The 18,975-nt window shown below is 35.6% G+C and overlaps 1 protein-coding gene across 6 annotated transcripts in view; it reads right to left on the reverse strand.

Annotated features, from left to right (window-relative positions):
* The window catches only part of TRIM37 (tripartite motif containing 37), a 133,259-nt gene that overhangs the window by 48,077 nt on the left and 66,207 nt on the right, over nucleotides 1-18,975 (reverse strand). For all 6 annotated transcript variants that reach the window (XM_055317320.1, XM_055317353.1, XM_055317328.1 and 3 more), the window contains exons 13-17: nucleotides 17,509-17,688; nucleotides 13,948-14,062; nucleotides 12,418-12,636; nucleotides 11,052-11,188; nucleotides 3,612-3,697 (exon numbers count right to left, since the gene is read on the reverse strand). In XM_055317320.1, coding sequence (XP_055173295.1) covers nucleotides 3,612-3,697; nucleotides 11,052-11,188; nucleotides 12,418-12,636; nucleotides 13,948-14,062; nucleotides 17,509-17,688 — 737 coding nt within the window. The remainder of the gene's footprint in view (nucleotides 1-3,611; nucleotides 3,698-11,051; nucleotides 11,189-12,417; nucleotides 12,637-13,947; nucleotides 14,063-17,508; nucleotides 17,689-18,975) is intronic.

Consider the following 18,975-nt stretch of genomic DNA (forward strand, 5'->3'; position numbering starts at 1 on the left):
TGTTCATTGACATAATTCTTTAGATGATAGTGTGGTTGTGAAATATAAACCACAACAGGCTTGAAATGGACCCTCTCTAATTTACATGTAATAATTCATTCCACACTCAGCCCAACTTCACCCTTAATTTAGCTTTTACCATCTTTTTTATATATTAAAACTTTTCATTTTATAGTAGTTTTAGGTTTCTAGAAAAGGTGCAAAGATAATCCAGAGCATGCCTGTAAATTCCACGACACACTTTCTGCACAGTCAACAGCTTTCATCACAATGGTACATTTATCATAACTAATGAACTAATACTAATATATTAACTAATAAATTCTGTACTTTATTCAGATTTCATTCATCTTTCCCTAATGTATTTCTTATGTCCCAGGGTGGCATCCAGAACATCAAATTATATCTAGATGATCATTTCTCTTTAGGTTCGTCTGGTCTGGGGCAGTTCCTCAGAATTCTCTTGCTTGTAATGATACTGACAGTTTTAAAAAGTATTAGTGACATATTTTGTAAAATGTCCTTCAACTAGGGTTCACGTGGTGTTTTTCTCATGGTTAGACTGTGTTTATGGGGTTTGGGGAGGACAACATCACAGGTGTAAAGTACCATCCTCAACACATCATAACAAGGGTACATGCTATCAACATGACAACGTGGATGATGTTAAATATGACAACAATGGCTAAAATAAAGTTTGCCAGATTTCTCTGGTATAAAATTACTTTTTCCCTTTCTGGACTATTATCATGAAAGCAAGTCACTAAGCACAGCCCACATTTAAGGGTAGGGAGTTATGTTCCACCTCCTGAGGAGGCAGTATCTAAAGAAATTTGTAATTCTTTTCTTTTTTTTTGTTTTGTTTTGCTTTTTTTTTTTTTTTTGCAATTCTTTTGTATGTGTACTGTCTTACACCTTTTAGCAATGTGTTTGTGTATTTATTCACCTGTAGATTATAAATTACTTAAGTCTTTTTCATTGTATTTTCCAAAAATATTGATATAGGGAAGGCATTCAAGAAATGTCTACCAAATATTTAAAATTCCCAAAAGCACAAAATAAAAATTAACTGGGTATATTTCACTATTATATCCTCAGCACCCACAACTTAGCATCTGGATTATAACAGGTCTTTAAAACTATTTATTGAATTAATAATTTCAGAATTGCAGAACATAAGTGTGACAGAGATGTCTTTTTACTCAATACTGTAGGTCCAGATAGTAAAACAGGACACAGTTCCAGGTAAGTATCCAATAAATGTCTGGTGGATGAATGAATAAATTAAAATATAACCTTTTATTTACCCATTACCCAGTACGTGTAAAAATGTTTCAAATTTCCCTATAATATAGTTTGAGAGGAAATGATAGATTTAACTAAGAAAAAACCACCCTGCAAGGTTGAAAAATATTCAGTAACCTTGACTCAGTCCACCCATCTTCATTTTATACCAAGAGAGCTTCTGAATTTTTCTATACATTTCAAACTTTGAAAATTACACTCAACACTTAGTAAAACAAAGTGTATTCACTCAATATTTATCTGAAAATTATTAAATGATCCGTTACCATATCGTGTTAAATGCCAGGATACAAAATGAAGATATACATTATTTCTTGGCCCAGAGCTTCATGAAGCTCAGAGATAAAGGGGAAAATAGGTAGCTAAATAAGCAATTATAATATTGTTTAATATTTATTCTAATAGGTTAATTTGAGAGAGCAGAAAAAAGAGAGCAAGGACACACAGCTGAGGAGGGCTTCCAGGAATAAATGCAAGCTAAAATTAAAAAGGAATAGGAGTTGACTATGCCTGGTATGAGAAGATAGAAGGAACATGTTGGGAAGCACATTTGAGAAGATTAAAGAAGTTCCTTTGGGCTGAAAAGTGATACAGGAAAGTATGAGAGAGGTAAGGCTAAAGAAGTGAGTAGGAGCCATCATATGAAAGGCCTTCTGTACCATTAGCAAGCTTGGCTTTATCCTGTAAGTTAATGGAATCCAATAAAGGGTTTTAAAGTAGAGAAGTGACATGATCAGATATAAATTTGAAGGGAAAAAACAACTCATTCTGAACTCATGCTATGGGAAAACAGAATGGAAAGGAACAATACAAGGAACCCAGAGGGGAGGCTGTTTTGAAAGAAAGTGGCCTAGAGTAGGAACAGCAAAGGAATGGAAAGTAATAAATGAATTCATGCACTGTTGAGGAGGCAGGATCAACAGATCTGGGTAATGTATTAAAGGCAGAGTTTGAGCTAGAGGAAAATATGAAGAATAATTAATATGATCAATCACTAAGATGATGAGCTATTACTGACAGGCAGGCAGACAGATAAAAAGATAATGATTTCTGTTTGCAAGATGCTGAGTCTGGTAACATCAAAACCAGACTGGTACATGGGTCTGGAAGTCATGTGAAAAATAAAGGCTAGAGATAGAACTTGAAGAGTAATCAGTATATAGACAGAACTGAAATACAGGTATAAGTGAGATCACCTAGAATAAAGTGAGAAGTAGGAAGAATAAAAAGCATGGGTGGAAGTTGAAATGCTGAGGCCTTCAGTGATCCAAACATGTTATAAATATGCCAGTGTTTGTACCAAGGGCAACATCAATAAAGCAGAAGCAGTACAAAGCTATCTTATATTCTTCTACTCAAGATTTGCACGCTTAATTAAACAGGTCTAAGAACACACACACAAAAAAAAACAAGCAGTTTTTGAGTCACTCCATCCCAAGAGGAGCAGTGTGGTCTAGCAAAAAATGGAGTCCAAGAAAAAGATGATGTGAAGTTCTAGTCTGGTTCTACCAACAACTATTTATATGATCTAGGCAATTAAACCCCAAGTTTTTCCATGCATAAGATGAGCTCTCAAAAGGTCCTTTGTGAGGTGCCTGGGTGATTTAGTTAAGTGTTTGAAACATGGTTTGGGCTTAGGATCATGATCTCAGGATCATGGTATCGAGCCCTATGTCAGTCTCGGTGCTTGGTGGAGAGTCCGCTTGGGATTCCCTCCAACTACCCCTTCCCCCCCGTGTGTGTGTGCACACACTCTCTGTCAAATAAATAAATAAATCTTTAAAAAAAAAAAAGGTCCTTTGTAAGCCACATTCCATGAATCTATTCATATTATTCTATAGTCAAATTAGATATACAAACAGGACTTATACATCATAAAAGGGATAGTATATCATTGTAGAGAAAACCATGAGCTTTGGATTCAGACAAACCCAAAACACTAATACCTCTTTTTGATTTACTAAATTGTGAATGATAGCAAATTGCTTAAATTTCTCTACATACCAGTTTGTATAGCTATAAAAAGCAGAAAATATTAAAATCTATCTCACAGAATGTTATAAGTTAATGAGATAAGGTATACATGAAGTGCTCTTGCACAATGCCTGGTATATAAGAACACTTACCAAATGTTTGCTGTTATTACAGGTTTCAAATATACTCTAACATATATATATTTATAATATAGCACTTTCAATACCACTAGCGATGAAGACCAGTGGCTGCCATATATTAAAATATGAGACAATCAGAGAAGAAAAAAAGAGAAGACAGAACAGCTTGTACATCTTGCTTGGCCTCTGTACCTGATGGTCCTGCAGCAGCTGCATCTTCCATAAGTTCTCCCTCTTCTAATTCCATGTTGTTGTATTCCACATCATTTTCTCCAGACCTAAGAATATACAAAATTCATCATTCCTACAGAGTAGGGACAATTAACATTATTTGTCACACCTGAACGAATGTCATAACAATAGTGCATAGTTTTCTTTCTCCTGTAAACTAGGATATAATTCTCAATACAAAAATGAGGAAAGAGGCCTTTGTCATTATCATACGTATTGGTAGTGTTAATGTTCAGACTACCTTTTAAAAATACCAAGACACGGGGATCCCTGGGTGGCGCAGCGGTTTAGTGCCTGCCTTTGGCCCAGGGCCCAATCCTGGAGACCTGGGATCGAATCCCATGTCGGGCTCCTGGTGCATGGAGCCTGCTTCTCCCTCTGCCTATGTCTCTGCCTCTCTCTCTCTCTGTGTGGCTTTCATAAATAAATAAAAATTTAAAAAAAAATACCAAGACACGTTGGCAACATTTAATTTTTAAAATAGAAAATCTGGGCAGCCCCAGTGGCGCAGCGGTTTAGTGCCGCCTGCAGCCCAGGGTGTGATCCTGGAGACCCAGGATCGAGTCCCATGTCAGACTCCCTGCATGGAGCCTGCTTCTCCCTCTGCCGGTGTCTCTGCCTCTTTCTGTGTCTCTCATGAATAAATAAATAAAATATTTAAAATAAAATAAAATAAAATAAAATAGAAAATCTGAGAATCATTGTTAGCAGAAGAAGCTATAGCTTCAAAGAACTATAGCTTCAAACTATTAATACAAATCTAAGTCGTAAGAAATTGGGCTTAAAATGACATTTTAAGGTTAAAAAAAAAAGATGATAAAATTATTATATACGATTAACTACTACTTTCTTGGGGCACCTGGTAAGCTCAGTCAGTTAAGTGTCTGCCTTGGACTCAAGTCATGATCTCAGGGTCCCAGGATGGAGCAAGTTAGGATCACTGCCCAGCAGGTCAGTTAGGATCACTGACCACACCACCCCTGCTTGCGCTCACTTTATTGCAAATGCATAAATAAAACCTTAAAAAAAACCCTACTATTATCTTAAAATGTTATTTCAGAAAGAGGGTGTTGCTTCCTACCAAAGTCTTCACAAAGTCTCTCCTATCAAAAAACACTATTACCTTCTTTAATTTTTAATTTAAAAAGTTTTTATTTACTTATTTATTTAAAGTAAGCACTACGCCCATTGTGGAGCTTGAACTCACAACCCCAAGATCAAGAGTCACATACATGCTCTACCAACTGAGCCAGCCAGACACCCACTATTACCTATTGTAATGACAAAGTACTATTATGGAAGAGCTCTAATGAGTGCTAGTTTGGGGTATATAAAGAAGTCACAAGATCAATTCCCAGCTTAATGAGCTCTGCAGACCTGCTCCACTGACATTGGTAAAAGTTATTTTTACAACAATCATCTACAGACTCTGGAAATGGTTCTAAGAGCACATAGAAAATGAAAAAACTCATCAAGAAAATGTGTTGAGATCTGGTAAAAAAAAAGTTGAGTTTGAGGTACTTAAACAAAAGGACCACTTGCTCCTTCCCCTCTCAATTCTGTATCCAATTTCTGGATACAGAAATTCTACTCCAGACTAGTGCAGCCAAGAACACAGGCCTTCCAATGGAAGGCTACCTTCCCAGGAGGGGTAAAACACAAGCATTTCTCATCCTCCCCCTCGCTAACAATTGCTGAGACTAAAGTGAATAAATGTGGTCCAGTATGGGGATACTTTAGTTCCAATCAGATCCAAGGCCCCACCTTGAGTGCAGCATAATTAGAACAGTGGGGCCTGAATCATTATGTCCCAATTCATTCATAAACAGAGGTTCTAGGTATGAGAAGACAAGCTAAAAAGATCTCAGGGTATATCCCTAACTCGTCCACCCCTACTGGTTCTCTACTAAAACAGGAGAAATCAGCACACCTTTGTCCTCACTCTAGGTTTAGAGCTCTGAGATATTTCCCTGGGGGAGGAAGCAGGCTGAAAAACAGCCACAGAGAAATATACAGCATAAAAAAAATACTTTCAAACAAAATCCAGAAAAAAGATAAAAAGAATTACACATCATTGCAGAATGGGATTTACTTCAGGAATGCAAAGTTGTATTAAAATCCAAAAATCAGTTAATATATCATGCTAACAGAATAAAGAAAAATTATAATCATCTGAATAGATAACACAAAGAGAATTTGAGAAAATCTAACAAATCATCACCATAAAAGCATTCAACAAACAAGGAATAGAAGGGAACTTCCTCAACCAGATGAAGAGCATCTATACAAAACTCACATCTAACAGTATACTTAATGGTGTAGTTTCCCTCTAAGATCAGGAACAAGATAAGGATGTCCACTCTCACTAGTTCTATTCAACATTCTATTGGACACTAGCCAGTGAACTTAGACAAGATATAAAAAGCACCCAGTAAGGAGGTGCCTGAATGGCTCAGTTCATTAAGCATCCGAATCTTCATTTCAGCTCAGGTCATGATCTCTCTGATCATAGGAAACAGAATCAAGAGACAGAGCTCCAGGTTGACTCATTGAGTCCTATATCTGGCTCCATGATGGGTGTACAGCTTGCTTAAGATTCTCTCTCTCTGCTCCCTCACCCTATCTGTCTCGCTCTTTCTTAAAACAAAGACTGTCAAGGGATCCCTGGGTGGTGCAGTGGTTTGGCACCTGCCTTTGGCCCAGGGCGCGATCCTGGAGACCCAGGATCGAATCCCACATCAGGCTCCCGGTGCATGGAGCCTGCTTCTCCCTCTGCCTGTGTCTCTGCCTCTCTCTCTCTCTCTCTCTGTAACTATCATAAATAAAAACAAAAACAAAAACAAAAAAAACAAAGACTGTCAAAAAGACAAAGAAGAACAGTTATAGTAATAAAAGGGACAAGCCAACAAGCAAAGAACTATTAATATTTGTGCACCCAACATAAGAGCACCTAAACATATGAAACAGTTAATAAACAGAAATAAAGGAACTGATCGATAATAATACCAGAACAGTAGAGGACTTTAACATCCCACTTACATCAATGGAAAAATCATCCAAAGAGAGTATCAACAGGGAAACAATGGCCTTGAATGACACACTGGATGAGAGGAATTTAACAGATATATTCAGAACATTCCATCCTAAAACAGAATACACATTCTTTTTAAGTGCACATTCTTCAGAATAGATCACATACTAGACTACAAAACAAGCCTCAACAAATTCCAAAAGATCAGTCACAGCAAGCATCTTTTCTGACCAGAACACTATGAAACTTGAAGTCAACCCCCCCCAAAATCTGGAAAGAGCACAAATACGTGGAGGTTAAATAACATGCTACTAAACAATGAATGGATCAACCAGAAAATAAGAAATTATAGAAACAAATGAAAATGAAAACACAATAGTTCAAAACCTCTGGGACATAGCAAAAGCAGTTCTAAGAAGGAAGCTTATAGCACTTCAGATCTACCTCAAAAGCAAGGAAAATCTTAAATGAACAACCTAACCTTACACCTAAAGGGGTCAGAAAAAGAACAACAAACAAAACTTAAACCAGCAGAGGAAGGGAAATAATAAAAATTAAGAGCAGAAATAAATTATGTAGAAACTAGAAAATAATAGAACAGAGCAATGAAATGAGGAGCGGATTCTCTGAAAAAAAAAAATCAGTAAAACTGATAAACCTATAGTCAGATTTATCAAGAAAATAAGAGAAAATATCCCAAATAAAATCACAAAGGCCACCTGGCTGACTGAGTCAGTAGTGAATGTGACTATTGAGCCCATGCAAGGGTTGTGAGTTCAAGTCCCAGCTTGGGTGTAGAACCAACTTAAAATAAATACATACGTAAAATAAAATCACAAATGAGAGAAGAGAAATAACAATAAAGGTGACATAAATACAATTTTTGGAGAGTATTATAAAAAAATCACATGTCAACGAATTGAGCAACCAAGAAGAAATAGATAAATTCCTAGAAACATATAACCTTCCAAAATTGAAACAAGAAACAGAAAATTTGAACAGACGGATTACTGGGCAAAGAAATTGAATCCATAATCAAAAAACTCCTAACCAGGATGCCTGGGTGGCTCAACAGTTAAGCGTCTGCCTTTGGCTCAGGGTATGATCTCAAATTCCTGGGATCGAGTCCTACATTGGGCTTCCTGCATGGAGCCTGCTTCTCCCTCTGTGTGTCTGCCTCTCTGTCTCTCATGAATAAATAAATAAATCTTTTTATAAAACCAAAAACACAAAACTCCCAACAAACAAAAGTCCAGGACCAAATGGCTTCACAACTGAATTATACCACTTTTTTTTAATACCAAACACTTAAGAAAGAATTAATACATCTACTCTTCTCAAACTATTCCAAAAACAGAAAGGAAGAAAACTTCCAAATTCATTAGGAAGCTATGATTACCCTGATATCAAAACCAGATGAAGACACCACAATAAAAAGAGAACCACATGGGCTGTCTGGGTGGCTCATTCAGTTAAGCGTGTAACTGTAATGGTTTCAACTCCAACCATGATCTCAGGGGTCCTATGATGGAGTTCCTTGTTGGGCTCTGCACTCAGGAAGTCTGCTTAAAAATTCTCTTCCTCTGTCCCTCTCCCCCCACTGCACTCTCTCTAAAATAAAAGAAATAAATCTTAAAGAGAGAGAGAGAGAGAGAGAGAGAACCACAGGCTAGTATTTATAATGAACATAGATGTAAAAATCCTCAACAAAATACTAGCAAACTGAAACGAACAATACATTAAAAAATCATTTACCACAATCATGTGGGATTTTCCCCCCACTGGGCGGTTAGGGTGTTTCAATATTCCCAAGTCAATCAACATGATACATCATATCAATAAGAAAAAGGATAAAAACACAATCATTTCAACAGACAGAAAAAAACACTGGACAAGTACAACATGGTAAAAAAAAAATCCCTCAAGTTATATTCAAAGTTCAAGTTATATTACAAAGCTATAGTAATAAAGAGTATGGTACTTGCATAAAAATAGACACACAGATCAATGTAATAGAATAGAAAATCCAGAAATAAACCCACAATTATACGGTCAATTAATCTTCAACATAGCAGGAAAGAATATCCCAACAGGAAAAAGTCCATTCAACAAATGGTGCTGTTATGAAAACTGGATAGCAACATTCAAAAGAATGAAATTGGACCACTTTCTTATACCATACACAAAAAATAAATTCAAAATGGATTAAAGCCCTAAATGTGAGACCTGAAACCATAAGAATCCTAGAAGAGAACACAGTAACTCCTTTGACATCAGCCAGAGCAACTTTTTTCTAGATATATCTCCTGAGGCAAGGGAAACAAAAGCAAAGATAAACTATTGGGACTATTCCAAAATAAAAAGCTTCTGGAAGAAACAGCAAAGCAAACAACAAAACTAAAAGATAACTGATGGAATGGGAGAAGATATTTGCAAATGATATATCTGATAAAGGGCTAGTACCCAGAATCCATAAAGAACTCACCAAAATTAACACCCAAAAGATAAATAATCCCATTAAAAAAACGAGCAGAAGACATGAACACATATTTCTCCAAGAAGACATACACATGGCCAAGAGACACATGGAAAGATACTCAACATCACTCATCAGGGAAATGGAAATCAAAACCACAATGAGACATCACATCACTTCACACCTGTCAGAATGGCTAAAATCAAAACCCAAGAAACAGCAGATACTGGTGAGGATGTAAGGAAAGGGGAATCCTCATACATTGTTGGTAGGAATGCAAACTGGTGCAGCCACTGTGGAAAACAGTATGGAGGTTCTTCAAAAAGTTATTAGTAGAACTACCCTATGATCCAGCAGCAACTGCGCTACTGGGTATTTACCCAAAGAATACAAAAATTTGAAAGGATACATGCATCCCTATGTTTATAGCAGCATTATTTATAATAGCCAAGATATGGAAGCAGCCCAAGCGCCCACTGATTGATGAACAGATAAAGATGATGTGGTGTGTATGTATATATTACATACACAATGGATATTATTAAGTCATTAAAAAAGAATGAAATTTTGTAATTTTGAACAACATGGTTGGAGGTAGAGAGAACAATGCTAAGTCCATCAGAAAGACAAATATATGATTTCACTCATATATTGAATTTAAGAAACAAAACAAATGAGCAAAGGGAAAATGTGAAAAAGACAACCCAAGAAACAGACTCTTAACTACATAGAACTGATGGTTACCAGAAAGGGTTCAGGTGGGGGGAACTGGGGGATGGGTGAAATAGGTGATGGGAGGGAGATATTTACAGTCTCAAAATAAGTTCCCACAGGATATTTGTTAATTACAAAGGCAAAAATTAGTAATTTTAGAGTGGAAAAAACCTGGTAGATATCAGCTTAATCAATTATAATGGGACAGATAAAAGACATGTGTCTTCCCACCATTTCCTCTAGGATACTCTAAAAAGGCTCTAACATCACTTCTCTACTACTCCTGCCTAACGTGCATAATTCAGTTTCATTGTGAGGAAACATACAGAGGACTCCCAAATTGAGGGACTTGCTACAACATTAACTGCTCTTTCTCAGAAATGTCAAAGTCATATGGGACACCTGGGTGGCTCAGTGGTTGAGTGTCTGCCTTCAGCTCAGGGCGTGATCCTGGGATCCGGGACCAAGTCCCATATTGGGCTCCTTGCAGGAAGCCTGCTTCTCCCTCTGCCTGTGTCTCTGCCACTCTCTCTCTGTCTCTCATGAAAAAATAAATAAAAATCTTCAAAAAAGAAATGTAAAAGTCATAAACAAAAAATTAAAGATTAAGTGGCCCAGATTAAAGACTAAAGAAACTTAACTAAAAGCAACATAGGATACCAGATTGGATCCTAGACTAGACAAAGGACATCAATGGCAGATGTTTAAATGGTCACAGATTATAGTATTACATCAATGTTAATCCTGATTTTGGATTACTGCAGTTACATAAGAAACCCAGTTGTTTTTAGGAAGCATAATGAAAAATATATTCACCTAATCTTGAAAATCACACCAAAAAAAAAAAAAAAAACAGAAAAGAGGAACACAGCAAAATATTAACATTCGGGGAATTTGGGAAAAGGGAACAAGGGAACTGTCATTTAATATTTTTGTGACTTTTCTTAAATATGAAAAAGTTACAAAATAAAAAAATAAAATGAAAAATTAAATCTCATTTTGGAACCCAGAGATGAGAGGGAGGAAACTGATTATCTTTCCTTCAAGTTCCTTCTTTATCTAAGATACTCTATAGTATGTAAAAATGTTGTATATTCCCACTTTTAGGCCTAAATTAGTTAACATGCTTCTAAGAGTTACCACTTAGATGCTTTATTGGTAGTTAATGTGAGAGACTCACATAGTTTCTTCATCAATATCATTTTCTTCTGTGTTACTTGTTGCTGTGGAACTGGCAGAGGAACTGCTGCCATCAAGGTGATTCACTTCATCTTCCCCAACAAGGTCCAGATCCAGATCTCCATCAGAAAGTTCATGCTAGATCAAGACAAAGAAATAAGACTTCTATTTCAAATGTTTTTACTCAGGTGATCATCTGATCCAGCCAATTGACCAAGCACCAAAGAAGAATGCATCATCAGAATTCTCTGCTTCTGTGCAGAGGCAGCTGAGCCCTTTATATAAAAACCACACAACCACATTATCTGGTTCCACTAATAACTGATTGCCACCATTTTCAGCTAGACCTTCAATGCCTCTGGAAATGCTTCATATACTTCATGTCAACTGCCAGTAAAGCTCTTTACAGGGTAACATTTCAAATCATCACTTCTCTGGTCTTACTCTGATATCAAGGACTTCGTAAAACCATCACCTATCTGCATCAAAAAATACCCTGGTCATTAAGTGTAAATATCCCCAAATTTATACTGCCCAACCTGCAAATCCCACCATTTCCTTAACCTCATCCTATCAAAAGTTAACTGCTTCATTTGAGTGCTACACTCCACTCTTATGTCCTTAAATAGTTTGTCTTGTCAGTACCTTAACCTTACCTCTTTTACCACTGGCTCCTTCATTTTAACACATATTTGAAGTCTCCCATCTTAAAAATAACAGTTACAAAAAAACCCAAAAAACCTTGTCTCTGCATCACTGTCTCACTTTAAACAGTAACAATTACTTTTTAAATTCTTATTCTGACTGTGGTTTAGCTGGGATAAAACCTGGCTATCTCCCAAAACCTAAATCATTCTACCTACATATGCAAAAATAAGGTACTTTACTAGTTTTAGTGAGTGAAAATAGAATGCATTTTTTATTTCCACAATTTATAGTTTCTAGTACATTAGTTTGTTTTGTAAAATGTACAGTTTTCTACAATAAATTTTAGAACTTTGCAACATTTTGATTCAACAACTTCTGACTTATTAATATTTACAGATGGGCATACACTAGTAATGAAAATAAATAGACAAGACTTTTATATAGATTCTCTATATTGGAAACCATAATCTTATTTCTCTTATAAAACACAAAATGAATCTAAAACAAGTCTGATTCTTACATGATAATCTTTTTAAAACTTAAGAGTTTATCTATGCAGAGAGACAGACTGCATGGGGGTGGGGAGTGTAACAAATCTCAAGCAGACTCCCTGAGCACAGACCTGGCCATGGGGCTCTACCTCATGCCCTGAGATGATGACCTGAGCCCAAATCAAGAGTTAGACACTTAGCCAACTGAGACATCCAGGTGCCCCTTACATGATAATCTTCATTCTGAATCTTCTCCTCTTCTTCTTCATCCTCTTTGACCTCTCTTACTGAAGCCGTAGTAGAACCATCCTGGAGAAGCATATCGGTGCATGATACAGACTTCTTAGCACGTATCTCAGAAGTGTCATCATTTTGGGGGCTAAGATGATTATCTGGTGGTGACAAATCTCTTGATTTCTGAGTTCGAGACAACTCAATAGTAAGTCTCTTTTAAAACAATAATAGCACAAATAAACGTGAGTCACAACCAGTACTTCACTGGTACAGCAAAAAAAATATATCCAAATGTTCTAAAACCATTTTTTTGAACCATCTCTCTCTCTCTCTCTCCCGTTTTTGCTTATAGAAAAATCCATGGCAAAAAAAACCCCTCCTGCCCTCTTTAGTCTCATTCTTCTCATATCCAACCCAAGTTACATAAATAATTAGCAAATTGTATAGTAAATACAAATGGTTTTAAATTATTTTTATTTTTTAAAGATTTATTTATTTATTCATGAGAAACACACACAGAGAGACAGAGACACAGGCAAAGGGAGAAGCAGGCTCCTCACAGGGAGCCAATGTGGGACTTGATCCCGGATCCCAGGATCACAAGCTGACCCAAAAGCAGGCGCCCAACCGCTGAGCTACCCAGGCATCCCAATACAAGTGGGTTTTTTTTTTTTTTAAAGATTTATTTATTTATGATAGACTGAGAGAGAGAGAGAGAGGCAGAGACACAGGCAGAGGGAGAAGCAGGCTCCATGCCGGGAACCCAACGCGGGACTCGATCCCAGGACTCCAGGATCGCTCCCTGGGCCAAAGGCAGGCGCTAAACCACTGAGCCACCAGGGATCCCCAATACAAGTGGTTTTAAATAGTACACTTAACATGAAAGTCTCTCCACATATGTATTCATTCATACTTTCCTCCCTCATCTATTAACCATTCTCAGCACTTCAATCCTTTCACCCCATCTCAACTTCCACTGGCTGAAAGAAACATTCCTCATACAATTTAGTTTATACCACTATAAAATAAAAATTCCTTAAATGATCCTTTCCATGGCTCAATTCAGCAATAGTGAAAATTCAAGATGGGGCAATTTTCAATTATTCTATAGCTACTCTATAGCTTGAATACTTAAATTCAAGATAGCATGGAAAAGAAAAATAAATCACTAAGAGAAACACAAAAAGTTTACCTCAAATGAGAGCAGCACTGTCCAATACAGTTTTATATAATAAAAATGTTCTATATCTGCAATGTCCAATACAAGTACTTGAAATATGGCTAATGCAAATGAAGAACTAAATTTTTAATTTTAATTAAGTTCACACAGCCGTATGTTGCTAGTGGCTAACGAACTAAGAGGCAAAATTTGAGGCTCAAAGGTGTTAAGTAGATGGAGAATAAGAATATTGGACTTTTCTATAAAATTACAAAAAAGCAATGTACAAAATCTAATTGCAAATGTAACAGGCCAGTAAAACTATGAATATGAAACACTAAACCCAAAATATGTTTTTTTCTTACCTCTTTAAGGTTATTTATTTGTTGGATATAGCTAGTTTGTGCAGCTTCCAATTGAGTAATATACCAATGCTGGTCCCGGCATTTTTGAAAGAAAGTTGGTGAACGAACCTGAAACCTTAAAAGAAGAGCTGCTCATGAAACAGGATCCAAACAGTAAAATATTATCAACCAAGCCTTGAATTTGTAACTATAAATTCTATAATTTAAGATTATTTGATTACATTTCTAGGTAAAATTCAAAATGAATTCAAGAGGTGCTGGCATTAACCATTTATATGTGTAGTTTACAAATTATAATGACATAACATTCTGAAAATTTATCTTCACGTCAGTTGTCTAAACTCAAACTATACTTTTCTAAAGCAATTACATTATGCATCAAGGTTAAGCTCCCAAACTACTAAAGTATATTTATTATAATAATCTAGATCAAATGCCATGTTGATCACAAGTTGGGAAGAAGACCATGCAATGCAGGAAAAGCGGAAGCTAATGCTTTCTTCTCTTCCCTTTCTTGCTTAGGTCAGACCTTATAAAAACAAGCAAAGCTTGTTTTAGACACTGCCCTTTTTCTTTCTCCTTTTCATCTCATGTTCTTGTATTTCTTACTCCTCAGTAAAAAATTCCCTTAAAGGGTCAACTACTTGGGACTGCTTTACTGTCCCCAAAGAACTGCATGCTCTAAGTAACCAATATTCCTAACTCCTCCAGAGAGCTGCTTAAAACCAACTCCATATATCACAATATGGCATATTTCAGGTAAGGTTAGGAAAAAAAACAAGTATATTAAAGGATTTTAATGGATAAATTACAGGATCTCAATCTACTCCGTTAACTGTACTTTTAAAACGCTAATACTTACTAATGCAAAAAACCTCTACTATACCAAATAAGTGAACCTGAACCTATTTATGGTGAAAAAAACCTATAGCAATATGTAAAGAGTGGAAGAGTCCCAAGAGGCAAGACTAACTTGGGAGCCTATAAATCACCCTTCCAGTCTTGATACACTTATGTTAAATACTATTCCATTTTTCGTAGGATTTTACAGCTAGTATAGGAATCCACTGACCATCTAAGAGTTCTCTGCAGCAGGTAATGGTTTTCAGGCAAGCATGCTCATGCTTTAGAGGATAGAGATTTATTCACTCAATCACTATCCTAAATGGACACTGCCCATTCAGTATACCTTGGTAAGACTTTCAAAAGGGTATTATATCATCTTTGAAGTACTAAAAACTATACTCAATCCTGAATGTTATCAGGTGGGTATGTCATTAAGCAGCAGGTAAAATTCTTTAAGTTTCTCAATTAACAAAAGGAGAATAAAATACATACTTATTCATATGTAGCTATAGAAAAACTTTAAATAACTTTTTTTAAAGTAGGCTCCACACCCAGTGTGGAGCCCAACTCAAGGGTTGAACTTCTGATCTTAGTATGGAGACTTGAGCTGAAATCAAGAATCTGACACTTAACTGACTGAGACACCAAGGTGCCCCTTAACTTTCTAATGAGTACATATAAAATTCCATCAGAATCTTGAACTGAGGCTTGAACATTTTCAGCAATCTCTCATTAAGTAAATATTATGAGTAATAAGATAATTCAAAGCCTACTCCCCACAATTCCTACGGCAATCTGTTTTATACTGCTATTATAGCACTATCTTATAGAATAAACTGCTTTTATCTGTCCATTTCACCTTGAATTTCAAGAACAAAATCCATGTCTTATTCTTTCTTAATATTATTAACCAGGCACAGACTCAGTAAATGTTGCTGAATAAATGATACAAAATATCGAAACAGAAATCTGAGAAAAAGTTTACATGAATGGCTTAAATAAAGACTAAAAGTTGGGCTACAACACATTAAAAAAAGGAAACTCTATCACACAGATTACCACCAGAAGATTCAACATTACTATGACTCTAATAAGGAGAGGAAAAAGGCTTTTGTAGGTTGGTCAAATTGATGGTTGAGTAATTTTGCAATCCTCTGTATGGCTAAAGTGTGGAATAGCAACAAATTATTTCTTTTGGCAAATAATTTTTAAAAATACAAAACCCCTGAAAGGTTATAAAATGGAGTTAAAATAATTTCCCCAAAAGATGACAAAAACATTAATCTTTTTTCCTATGCTGAAAATCCAATAACCCCTTTTCACTTCTTCATTCTCCCAAGAACGTTATGAAGAACACCTAGTAAAGGTTAATAGAACATCAAATCACATAGCATCCTCTAGAACAAAAAGCTCAGAGTAAGAGAAATTTAAGAGTCTACCAAATCACTTCCAAGAATAGCTTTGAAAATTGTTTTAATGGAACCTTCTTAAACTGTTAGACACTGTTCAAACCATTAATTGAATCTACTTAATACTCAAGTTCTAATTTTCATCATCAAATTAAAACATCATGTAATGATGCTCCAAAATGTTGACTTGTAAAGCATACCCCAACAATAAATAAGGCCACCACTGTGGTTTTATAGTTAGTGTTTACACTGTCCTTTCTTGCAAATAACACACCAATTACTTAGTTTTCATCAATTTTCATCTCTATTCCCTTACTTTTAATTTGCTATTATCAAGAAGAAACTGAAAATTATTTTGTGAATTTAAGCTTGTAAAATCAGTCACCCAAATATAAGTGAACAAAATAAGCAGTTGATCTGTCACTATTTTTGCATTTTTTCTTTTTTTTTTTTTTTTATAAATTTTTTAAAAGATTTTATTTATTTATTCATGAAAGACATAGAGAGGCAGAGGGAGAAGCAGGCTCCCTGTAGGGAGCCCAACACGGGACCTGATCCTGAACTCCCAGGATCATGCCTTGAGCCAAAGGCAGACCCTCAACTACTGAGCCACCCAGGGGTCCCTATTTTTGTATTTCCAAATGGTGAGGTTGCAAAAAGTTCCCTAGGTAAATAAATGTTTCATTATTTATTGGAAGTAGTAGTTTTTTTTCTTTTTATGGAATTGCTAACTAGATCTCAAAACATTTCTTTTTTTTTTTTTTTTTTAAAGATTTATTTATTCATGAGAGAGGCAGAGACACAGGAAGAGGGAGAAGCAGGCTCCATGCGGGAGCCTGATGCCTGGAACTCCAGGATCACGACCGGAGCCAAAGGCAGACGGTCAACCCCTGAGCCACCCGGTCGTCCCTCAAACACATTTCCAAGTTACATTACTCACTACACAGGACTTCTGGAATAAAACAGTTAAAAACATAAGATCATAGTTAGTATGAATTTCAATATTCATCTTTGTTAAATGAATGAACTTTTTTTTTTTGAAAGATTGTGGACACATATGCAAGTGGTGGGGGAGGGGCAGAAGAGGGAGAAAATCCTAAACAGGCTCCACGTTGTGCAAACTTGATCTCACAACCCTGAGATTATGACCGGAGCCAAAATTCAAGAGTTGGACGCTTAACCAACTGAGCCCTAAGTAAATGAACTCTAAAATAAAGGCACCCCAAATAAATGAACTCTAAAATAAAGTTCTGATAACATTATTCCCTCATAATAAAAACAACAATATTAAAATGTTTCCTATTACCTTAAAATCACTGTATCATTTTGTCGATTCAAGTATCCTTCATTTGCAAGTAAATCCAAACGGAAAAATCTATTATAACCCCAGCATTCTCCAACTTCAAAGTCAGATGCAAATTCTCGAATGATATTCTTGGTAGGATCATTGCAGGACTGATGAACCATCTCTACACGATACTCATATCTAAAATTGAAGAGCAAACTATTAATACAGAGTTAATAAACAAGAAGAGAAAACAGACATATCAAAACATTAAGTAGGTCATGAAGTTATTACCTGTGAAGAACTTGGCATATATAGTTACATTTCTTTCAGAAATGACTGCATCATTTATAAAGGCCCTAGTTTTAGGAATGGGCTACCACAACATGATTGGCACTACGTTCTTTTTACCTCTTAAAAATGTTTACCAATATAGCAGGTATAAAATAGCATCAGAAAACAAATAAATTTTGCATAAAACAGTACTTTCAAAGTTACTTTTGTTTTAGCAAAGCTATATATTTTTCCATATACTCATTACCTATATTTCTTCACATATAAAGATTCTGCCATTTCCACTGAGGTTCATAACCATTTAATTATAAATAATAAATTTTTAAATACTGTATTTTTCCAATTCGTTTGAATAAATTGTGTATTCAGAAATTCAAGCCTACAAAATTTTCTGAAAATAAGTATACATTAAAAAATCCAATACACTCAGACTTCCACAACTTATACTAAACTCCAAAGTCTTCAAACTCATTTTTACTAGAAAAATACTGTTATTTAAAGACAGAAAAGTGAAAAAATAAAAATAACCAGAAGGAACACTCAACAGTAGCCATAAAGTTTCCCTTCCTGGTGGACATACATTTTTAAAAGAAAAACAGAATTGCTTACAACCTGCTATTTCTGCTGGCAAAAGCAAGGGGAAAAGATTGTAGCTCTTTACCTACAAATATCAGATGTAAAAATTTAAGAATTGTTAAATGGTTTTTATATTAGTATCATTCAAAATACATTATCAATATTGGTGGTACAAAGAACTAATCAATATGTAAGCTGTGATATTTTGTCCACTTCGATTTTAAGTGATGAAGCCAGCTCTATAGTATAAAAGATACCATTAAATGTCCAGAAATAAACCCAACTATCCATGCACATTTTTCTGACAAGGGTCCCAAGATCATTCAATGGGGAAGACAAAGTCTCTTCAACAAAAATGGTGCTGAGAAAAGTGAATACCTACCTACCTGCAAAAGAGTGAAGCTGGACCCTTAACTAATTCCATATATAAAAATTAACTCAAAATGGATCAATGACCTAAATATAAGGGCTTAAAACTATAAAACTCTTAAAAGAAAACACAGGGATAAATCTTCATGAATCGACTAAATTTAGCAATACATTCTTAGATTTGATTTTAAAAGTATGAGCAACAAAAGGAAAAACAGTTAACTTGAACTTCACAAAATTTAAGTTTAT

This window comes from Nyctereutes procyonoides, unplaced genomic scaffold, assembly GCF_905146905.1.
Source record: "Nyctereutes procyonoides isolate TBG_1078 unplaced genomic scaffold, NYPRO_anot_genome, whole genome shotgun sequence".
NCBI lineage: Eukaryota > Metazoa > Chordata > Mammalia > Carnivora > Canidae > Nyctereutes > Nyctereutes procyonoides.